This window comes from Elaeis guineensis, chromosome 3, assembly GCF_000442705.2.
Source record: "Elaeis guineensis isolate ETL-2024a chromosome 3, EG11, whole genome shotgun sequence".
Taxonomy (NCBI): domain Eukaryota; kingdom Viridiplantae; phylum Streptophyta; class Magnoliopsida; order Arecales; family Arecaceae; genus Elaeis; species Elaeis guineensis.
Window position 1 is genome coordinate 39,600,430 of NC_025995.2, and position 10,734 is coordinate 39,611,163.

General features: G+C 38.1%; 1 protein-coding gene across 2 annotated transcripts in view; it reads left to right on the forward strand.

Annotated features, from left to right (window-relative positions):
• The window catches only part of LOC105042163 (phospholipid-transporting ATPase 3), a 45,059-nt gene extending 39,447 nt beyond the window's left edge, over positions 1–5,612 (forward strand). For both annotated transcript variants that reach the window (XM_073253753.1, XM_073253754.1), the window contains 5 exons: positions 676–897; positions 980–1,147; positions 1,279–1,641; positions 1,714–1,820; positions 5,051–5,612. In XM_073253753.1, the coding sequence (XP_073109854.1) occupies positions 676–897; positions 980–1,147; positions 1,279–1,641; positions 1,714–1,820; positions 5,051–5,354 (1,164 nt within the window). In that variant the 3' untranslated portion in view covers positions 5,355–5,612. The remainder of the gene's footprint in view (positions 1–675; positions 898–979; positions 1,148–1,278; positions 1,642–1,713; positions 1,821–5,050) is intronic.
• Positions 5,613–10,734: the final 5,122 nt, after the last annotated feature.

The window sequence follows — 10,734 nt, forward strand, 5'->3', positions numbered from 1 at the left end:
AAATTGATGTTTTCCTTTTGGCAGTGTAGTATCAATAGTTGAGGTTTTTGAGGAATGATACATATTTTACATAATCAGCATAATGAAATGCATATTATTGTACCATGTTTGAAGGATCTTGCATATGCTTTGAAGATAACTTATATCTATGTTAGGTGGCATAATTTATCCAATAAACAAAACAGGAATGCCATCATTTCGAAAGTACTAAGATTTCCAGGATAGTAATATCTATTTCATAGACATATAATGTAATCCGCTACCGTGCAATAGACTTGATGGTCACTTTTTGAGTATTTCATATGGTTAATTTTTGAAAATCCATTTCTTTCTTTTCTTTTTTATTTTCCAATTTTACATTTTCAGGTGTGAAGCCAACATGAATCTGAATAAAGATAATATATTCCAATACTCTACTTTTTTTGCCGATGCTTTTCTTCAATCTTTTAAATGATTTATTGGATTTTCCTTTTCTTTTCCACTTGTTTGATGTTTTCCAGTGTCTGACTTTGCCATCAGTTCCAACGGCTTTCGTAGCTTTTTATACGAGCTTCTGTTTTGTTTAGTTAAATCAATATTGCTCATTATCATGGAGTTTTATTTTCTGGGCATGTATAATTTTGCAGTCATGATTAATATATCATTTTCTTAATTAATACATGCATTTCTTTGAAGGTTACTAGTCTGGTTAAAAAAGGTGCTCGGAAGATCACGCTGAGTATAGGTGATGGTGCAAATGATGTGAGTATGATTCAAGCTGCTCATGTTGGTGTGGGCATAAGTGGACTTGAAGGAATGCAAGCTGTAATGGCTAGTGATTTTGCAATTGCTCAGTTTCGCTTCCTTACTGATCTTCTTCTAGTGCATGGTCGATGGTCATATCTCAGATTATGCAAGGTGGGAATTCTTGTGATTTTCTTGCGCCCCCCAAAGGCTTTTTGGTTGTCGAGGAAGTAACCTTCAGTTCTCTTCTTTGCAGGTTATCACCTATTTTTTCTACAAAAATCTTACCTTTACTTTGACTCAATTTTGGTTTACTTTCCAAACTGGTTTTTCTGGTCAGAGATTCTATGACGATTGGTTCCAGTCATTGTATAATGTCATTTTTACAGCACTACCAGTTATCATTGTTGGATTGTTTGACAAGGTATTCTCCAAGATAGCAATAAGTTCTGTTACCTTTTCTTTAAATTAATGCCATGCAAGATCTCAAGATCTATTTGTGGAATGCTATTAAAATGTTGTTGCTTTACCGGTCATATCTGGTTGTTCTTCCAGGATGTCAGTGCTTCTTTGTCAAAAAAATATCCAGAGCTTTACAGAGAAGGAATTCGAAACATGTTTTTTAAATGGAGGGTCGTGGCAGTATGGGCTTTCTTTTCTGTCTATCAGTCATTGATATTCTATTACTTTACGACTGCTGCAAGTCAGGCCGGTCACAATTCATCTGGAAAGATATTTGGTCTCTGGGATGTCAGCACAATGGCCTTTACCTGTGTTGTGGTGACTGTCAACTTGCGCCTTCTTATGGCATGTAATTCAGTTACACGATGGCACCATCTAAGTATTTGGGGGAGCATATTAGCCTGGTTTGTGTTTATCTTCATATACTCAGGAATAATGACCCCATATGACAGACAAGTAAGTTCCTTGAATTTGTCCTATTTGTTTACCTAGACATTTGTGTATCTAATTCTTGTACTGTTCTTCCAGGAAAATTTATTCTTTGTTATCTATGTGTTGATGAGCACTTTTTATTTCTACCTTGCACTTCTGCTCATTCCTGTTGCTGCACTTCTTGGTGACTTCTTATATCAAGGGTAAGACTTTGAAGTTTGAATTACTAGCTGATTCTTGATATATTTGCTCAAGTAATAAACTTCTGTAAGTCTGAAACTGAGAAATCTGTTTGAGATTAGTGCAGTGATGTCTAAACTGATAGACTTAGGATCTAGTTCTTGAAGAAAAACTGGAATTCAAGGTTGCAATTGATCTCAAATCCTCCGTCTTCAATACTGCATCCAAGAAACCTGAATATAGCGTTTTGCTAAGTGCTTGTGATGATTTTCCACTTAGGCCTTCCCTTGTCTTATGGTGGAGCTCATAAGCACATCCTTACATAAGATTTATGACTATTCTTTTGGGGTGATCTTCTAGTTTTCTGCTCAAATGTGTTTTTCTACACTGTTTCCTCATTTATTGTGCTTTAACTATTCTAATACTTGTATATAGACCTGTTCGTGGGCTGCGCTCCGGCATAGGCTTTGCCCAGAAGGTCAACATAATTTACATAGGCTTAGGGTTGGCCTAGCCCAGCCTTTGAGCCTACTTTCCTAGCCCAAGCCCAATCCTTACTCGGGCTTCAGGCCAGCCTCAAGTGTCCCAATCAAAGTTTTAATTGTTTTATAAATTTGGTAAAAATGTTACAAAAATATTTAAGAAATGCTAAATATGAAAAAATTAAATATTGCCAACAATCTACAACATGTCTATTGTCACATTAAGTTCATATATCGATAAAAGTTGTTAATTAAATATACAAATACATCAACATATATTAAGAAAAACAAAGGTTGGGCCAGGCGCTAGGCTCTCATCGCCAAGCCCGAGCCCAACCCTAAAATCTTTGCCTGAGCTCATCAAAAAGGCTTCAATCTTGGGTGGACTGGGCAGGCCACCTGACCGCCAGTCCACCTGACCCATGAACTAGTGTCTACTTGTGTACTGTACATCCCTTTTTTTTTCTTTTTTTGCTGAATTGTGTATTGATCCTCTTTGCCAACTAGTATTTTCACATTGTTTGGTGAACTGTTTCTGTTAATTATCTCTTATGGGTATGAACTCCTTACTTGGTTAGCTGGATGTCTTTGCCTTGAATAGAATAATAGAGATTTTAACATTATAATCCCTTCTATATATATTTTATGTGCCTCATAATCTTCCTACTACTAGGGGTGTAAATGAGCCAAAATTGAGCGTGCTAAGCTCCATTTGAGGTTGTCTTAATTTTTTTTACTTTTAAAGTTCAGCTCAAGCAAGAGACGAGATAAGAAACCAGAGCTCCAACTCGGCTCATTGAAGATCTAACATTGGTTCAAGCCAAGCTCGAGCTCAATTAACTCATGTCAGACTTGTGGGAACCAGTGGTCCTGGTGGTCTTGCGAAGGGGGTGGAGGAAAAGAGGGAGGGAAGATGGGATAGGCAGTGGGTCATGGAGGTGTCCAACAGTGGTGATGCTGGTGGTGTTGCAAGAGATGGAGTGAGAGGGAGAGAAGATGACAGAGGAAGGGAGCATTGCTCATGTGTAGCTGGCAGTGGTGCTAGTAGTGTTGGGAGGGGAGCAGGACAGAGAAAAAGGAAAAAGAGGGGGGGTGGGGTTGTGTTGGGAGGGGAAGGGAGATAGGGATTGAGGGAGCAAGTGTTAAAAGCTGAGGCGAGTTTCCTTGTTTGTAAATTGGAATTTTGGAGTATGTGATAGGACGGTTCCAGATAGGGGTAGGATTAAATACAGGATGGATCCAAGTTCTGAAACAATCATCTACTGATATGGAACAAAGTAATCCCGCTCAAAGGAGGGCAAATATCCATCAAGACATGGAAGAGATGTAGATGAAAGAGAAAACTACTAAAGTTTAGGATCAAACCACGAGGCTTAAAAGGAATAAAGTTATGGAGAGGTGGGTGGTCGTAATGAAGTCGTAAAGGATGTGGGAGTTCTTAAAGATGGACCAAACAACAAACATTTGGTCTGCGCCATGTAAGGTGAAGTGCTTATGTGCAAATAGTTCTTCCTCATTGATGCAAGCACACGAACCCACTGCAACCCACTGCACTAAGAAATCTGCACTTAGGTGAAAAAGGTTTCGAGCTTTAGTCTTGTTTTGGTGAACCAGGGGTTGCCATTGAGGTGACTTCACTGAAATTGTTCATGAACTGTAGTTGTGAATCTAGATATCATTGGCTTGCTTGGGATGAAAAGAGAGGGAGACAGAGAGATGGAAACAGAAGACATATAGCTATACGTAAGCTTTGCAAGATTGGATTGATAGTAGGGCCTCTAGGCAGCTAATAGTAGATCAGCCATTAGGAGGTGATAGTGTCATGGGTTGGTGGAGAATGGAAGTTAAATTTACAGAGACAAGACTGTAATAGCAAAACTCTTGCTTGTATTATTATCATTTTGTTAAAAAGTTGAAGACAGCAATTGCTAATCATTTACTAAATTGTGCATACCAACCTTTCCGTTAAATGTTTAAAAGATAGGTACTGTATGTGTGGCCGTGTATGCATGCTGCATACTTCATTGGTGCTATATGATGACTTGACCACATGCACAGCATACCACTTCCACTTTTTAAAACATTGGTCTACTTTCAATTAACATCAGATGAAATTGGGTTAAATCCCTAAAACTAGTCCAAAATCTTCCAATTTTTGTTGAAACTAGGTTTCCATTATCATTGTCGACTGAAACTGAGTTTCACTGGTTAGCTTTGGGCTGGTTTCACCAAAATTTCAAATACTTGGGTTCAAGCAGCAGGATATGGTTGAGGAATCTATTTTAACACGCCTAAGGAGAAATATTTGTACAACTCAGAAATCATATAGCTGAAACTGTTCTTTAGTACTTTGCTTGCTTGTGGCATAAGAGGAATTAGAGTAGATGGTGAAAGTTCAAGAAAAAAGAGGAAGGATGTGGTTCTTTATAGTAATTTCTTGTTCTGTTTCCTCTTTATCAGCTTGTTTCTCTTGAAATTAGCTTTTGGCCTTTACTTTTCTCTTTAAGGACATTCTACAGGATAGATTGCTTTATAAGATTGGTTATCGCCAACCTTGTTCGGTGGGACCCAACATCGTCCACTGTGCTGACCAGTTGATCATGTTGCTGTTGTAATCACAGTTAACATGTTTATGTCCTGTATTACTGCATTATAACTATTTCCATTGCACCATTTCTTCGTGACATACAACAAATTCGCTGCTTTGTAAGCTAAATTCAACGGAGTATTGCAGGGTCAGACTGAACTAATTAAGCACCTTCTGGTTACAGGTTTCAGAGATGGTTTTACCCCTATGATTATGAAATTGTTCAGGAGATTCACAAGAATGACCCCGAAGATAGCAGCAGGATTGAATTGCTGGAGGTTGCTAATCATCTAACACCAGATGAAGCTAGGAGCTATGCGATTTCCCAGCTTCCCCGGGAAAAATCTAAGCACACTGGTTTTGCTTTTGATTCACCAGGTTATGAGTCATTTTTTGCATCACAGCAAGGTGTTTTTGCACCACAAAAGGCTTGGGATGTAGCCCGTAGAGCCAGTATGAGATCACAGCAAAGAAAACCCAGAACCTGATTTATTTTTTTTAATATATGTACATTTTGTCAGTGACCTCACGAGCTGCTATACAAGTAGTTGTACCATAATTCTAGTCTTTTGTTTTTGTTTTTTTCCTTTTGTATTTATACACTTGTTAGTTGTTTTTTTCCTGGTAGTGTACTAAGATGTTTATTCATTCACTTGGTTGCATGTATAAGCTCGAGAAAGTGCGACTGCGGAGGTTCTTTTTCTGGAAATTCTCAATGGCATGCATTTCTAGTGATTGTACCCTTATTTCTTGTTTTCATTTACACTGTTTCTGCCTCGGCAGTCGTTCTATACCACCTCTGAGCATTCAGTAACATTCACACTGACAATTAAGTTATAACGAGCAGCATGTCTAGACTTTAAAATGGCTGATTCACATTCATCATACCGTCGAACAGTTTCACACACAAATTGAAGAAGGTACACATCAAGTTGTCACTTAATGACATATACATTATACTCTACTAGCCTGAAAAATCTTACGAGTTTGAGCCGCAAACTGATGGTATGTTGGAACTTTGCGAGGGAGAATATTTGGAGCTCTCTGTGTTCGTAGCCCTGTTTGCTGGTAAGCCTTGCTATTAGCTAAAATCAAAGAGGATTGGAGTTCACCCATCTTACAACCGATAGATGCCGAGCATGTGATGATATGGACTCCTTGGACGGTTGCTGGTGATGGTAACATGTGTGATGCCTAACCAATTAGTTCTTTCAAGAGTCATCAACCGGTAGAAAGCTCGTCTGGCATTATGCAAAGAATTACCGTACAGCCGTTGTCTCGTTCTCGCTCTGAGTTTCTTTATTATGACACGGCACAAGGCACATTTTGATTTGGCCGCTTACAAGTCACCAACCCATCGTGTGACACAGCAAGCTGCTGTCACCGCGCAGAGCGGCAGAAACGGGGAGATCAGATGAACGCCCAGTTTTTGCACTCATCACTGGGCTGCACCCCAGAACCATCAGCAGGCAGAGGACCAAAGGGCTTTCAGAGAAGGATGGTTTGGTCCTCTACATAGATACATCCCATATTTCTGATCATTGCATGATATGAACTATATTGTGCACCTTTTTTTTCTTTTTTTCCTTTGATTTGTGCATCTTATAGGAAAAGTATACTTTGACCATCTTGGCTTTGGTTGAAGTCCCTAAAAGATTTTCAATCATATCAATCAACATCTTCATTTGACTTAATATCATCATTCTATCTATCTCCATTAAAATGTTATGTAAGATTTGCATCATGTACCTGTCCTGTGTGCTCATAAATCGCATTTCAAGAACAAAAGATCAAAATATTCTTGATAAATTTGGCGCAAGTTGTTTAGTTGCAAAACCGTTTGATACTAAGATAATATGAATCACGTGACCTCATGTGATAACCATCTCTTATGGTTAGGATTCTTCTGCTACAAGAGAAAGCAGATGGTGAGATAGAGGCGCCAACAGAAGGTATGTTTTTTACTCTCAAAAGATTGGGGCCTTAAAAATATGCTATTCCATATGTAATATGATACATGATTGTTGTCATGCGAATGTCTTTGGCTAGCATCAGGTGAATGTTCCAAGTCAGCATCAACTCTTTTTTTGATCATGTTATTTATCATTTTATTGGTGGAATGGTCCTAGAATATGATCAATTTCAAGGTAGTCAGACTTCCCTAGCCAGAATTCCCAAAGGCAGTTTTCTCTGCCTAGTCCTTCTTAATCAAGTTAAATGGTCAAGCAATCTATGACATGTTATCCTTCTTCCTTTTGGAATGATGGCACCTTACATTATCTCAAAACTTGTGTAACATGGGTGCACTTACCAAGTTGTTAATGTCACTGCCTGCAGGAATGGATTCTAATCTTTTCACTGTAGAGCTGCACCATTGTAGGGCCATCAAATTTCTTCCCCGCATGCACTACAATGGGGGTTATTTGAACCACTTTGACAGTTGTAACCCTAATAGAAAATGAGTATTACAAAGATAAAAGAACATGACGGAAAAATTAGAGTACAAGAACCATGCACAAGTTTACCACCTAGTGTCTAGGGAGGCTTTGAGACTTAAAGCCCTGAACTGTCAAGGATGGTTTAGAAATGCTGGAGGCAATCAAAGAATATGAAATCGTAGAGGCTTATGTTGAGCACAATGTGGATGAAGTAGAAACCAACTTGGAGGATCCAACTGCATCCTTTTAGCCCTCTTATAGCCTTATGTCATGGATCTTGATGAAGTGAAGGAGACAATGGTTGCCGATCCCCTTGGTGAGCTAATAGAAGATGAGGTCGATCACCTATGCCCAACAATAGACACTAATATATTAAGGAGAAGAGCAGCAGACACGAGTCAAGCAGCCTGTCTAGTCTTCTCGAGCCTGCAGCCTTTTGGGCTAGCTAAGGTCAAAGGTTTTAGGCTCAATGGTTCGATTGCGCTTAGAAAGTAGGCCCATTTAGTAAATTCCCCAAGCTTGTGCTTAGGTATTAAAGCCCGGCATGAGCCTGGCCTAGCTTGAATTTTTTTTCTCATATTATTTGTTTATGTTTGATTTATTTGTAGATTTAAGTGACGGTTGCTACTGACATGTGAACTTAATGGATAATAGAGAAGTTGTAGGCTGTTGGTAATATATAATTATTCATATTTAGTATTTTAAAGTATTTTAATTATCTTTAAGCATGCTTTTAAAATCAAAATACGATCATGAAGCCAAAGGCCCAACTTGAAGCCGGAAGCCTAAGTAATGGCTGGGATTGGGCTTGGAAGGTTGACCCAAAGGCCGGGCAAGGGCAGACCTAGGCCTAAGAATATAGTACAGACCTTTAGGCAAAGCCTAACGTGAGCTCGGGCTTTGTTTGACCTATGAATAGGAGTAATAACAAAGCAAGCCACATAAAAGAGGAGCTTGTTTGTGCTGAGAACAATAGTATGAAAAGCAAGCTCATGATCTTGTTGATACTAGTGTTGATGGAAGCAAGATAGAAAGATGAGTTAGGTGAAGCAACCACTGAGGCTGCCAATATGTGTGACATGGAGGTCACAAGGCAAGGGAAAGGGAAGAAACCTACAGAGGTAGTGGTAGAAGATGAAGGGAAGGAACTAATTGAACATAAAATGAGGAGAAGGGAGCAGGTGATAGTGATAGTAATTCATCAGTGACTCAGTTACTCTTAGTGAACATTCATTTGCATTAAAACATTGCTTACTAATGACAACATTAACTCAGTAATAGATCATTTCGTTACATATTCCTTACAATATCCCCTGCATATTCAACCCATTATATGATGCTAGTTCCCAAAATATTCAACTAGGATCCCACAAACACAGAAACCCCTGCATATAACTATCCAAACCCCTTAAAAACCATCATACAACCATGGAAAACCATTTAAGGAGACCTTGGATTCTGCATTTCAACCTAAAGCCAAACAACCACCACCTGCAACCAACCAAGAAGCCAATATACACTAGGCCAGACAATTCCCATTTATTTTGTGGCTTCAGAGCTCACCCTCAAGCTTCTTATTATATTAGATTAACTTGTCAATTATCTCCTCCCATGCATTTGTAGAGGGATCATGCAAAGCAAAATAACTACAGTCTTCTTTACCTATAATAGTTTAATTTAAAGATGGTTAATCATGTGAAAAACTCTAAATTTTTTAGAGTTTTCAATTTCATCTTAAACTTTTATTTAGTACAATCAGATCATCAAAATTTTAAATTATTTTAATTCAGATCCTAACGTTAATTTCTGTCTACTTCTCATAATTGAATTATCACGTGATATCATGTGACTTGCTTGTGTGGACATGAGAAAAGATTTCAAAAGTCTTTCTCTCCCTTTTTTTATCTTCTTCCAATTAGGATTTCTACCAATGAGAAAACAAAAAATTCCTCTCCCTCCGAATCTCTATCCTCTCTCCTTTCTATTTTCTTGAGATTCTATATTTGATTGATAGACATTAAAGCTAATGCAGCTTTATCTACTCCAACCCCATTTCGTCCCAACTTCACTATTCCATTCATCTCTCATGGGAGGAACCCTCTCCTTCACTTATCCAAGAATCCTTTCCTCCCTTTCTAGACAGCAACACCTCTCTTCTTAAACGCATCTTTTTTAAGCCACTTCCCCATCACTCAAACAGGAAAGTGACCTCCTTCCTTTTATTTGTTTGTTCTTTTGTGTTTAATTTAGTTTTTGGCTATTCTCTATTGGTTTCTTCTCCATAGCCTATCCCACCATTTATGTTGCCGTTGTGTTTGCTTGGCAGAGGGGAATGATGGTATTCATTTCAGATTCTTCAAGTGGATTAAGAACTTGCAAGTGAGATCAGATTTTTTAGGCTTTTGCTTTCTTTTTTTTTCTTTTGTTCTCTTACCACATAAGTAACTTGATGCCATATAAGTACGTCATATTATAACTCTTTATGGCAGGACAATAAAAATTAGAGCTAGATTCGAATTGAAATAATCTAAAAATTTGATGATCCGATTGCACTAAATAAAAGTTTAAGATGTAATTGAAAACATCCAAAAAGTTCGATGTTTTTTCGCATAATTAACCCTTTAGAGATTGAATCGAAAAAGTGGAGAAGAATAGAAAGAAGATGAGAGATTCAACACATCTCACATGGAACATTCAAAGAAGCATCAGTTAAGGTTTGCAGTGGTCCATGAAGTCTTCAGTGAAGCCATTCTTCCACAATAACAAAAGTGCACAAGATGGGTTGAAAAGGAAGAGGAACCAGAACTTCACCTGCTTCAATGATGAGATTCCCTCTCTCACTCCATCACTTTGCCCTCTCACTACCCTAGGATCCCCCTCTATTGGCACCTCTATCTCACCTTCTGGTTTCTCTTGCAGCAGAGGAATCCTAACTATAAGATATGGTTATCATATGAGGTCACGTGATTCATATTATCTTAGTATCAACGGCTTTCCATGTAAACAAATTGCGCCAAATTTATCAAGAATATTTTGGTCTTGAAATGCCATTTACAGGCACACAGGACAGGACAGACACATGATGCAAATCCTACATAACATTTTAATGGAGATGGATAGAGCGATGATATTAGGTCAAATGAAGATGTTGATGGACATGATTGAAAATTTTTTAGGGACCTCAATCAAAGCTGAGAGGGTCAAAGCATACTTTTCCTAATTTTTATATAAGATGCACAAATCCAAGCAAAAAAAAAAAGGTGCACAATATAGTTCATATCATTTTAACTATTTTCTTAATGGCCACATAATGCAATGATTAGAAACATGGGATGTATCTATGTAGATGACCAAACTATACGTTACAACAGAAAGAAAAAAGAAATAAAATAAAAATACAATCAAATATGTGGATCAGCCAAACAACAAC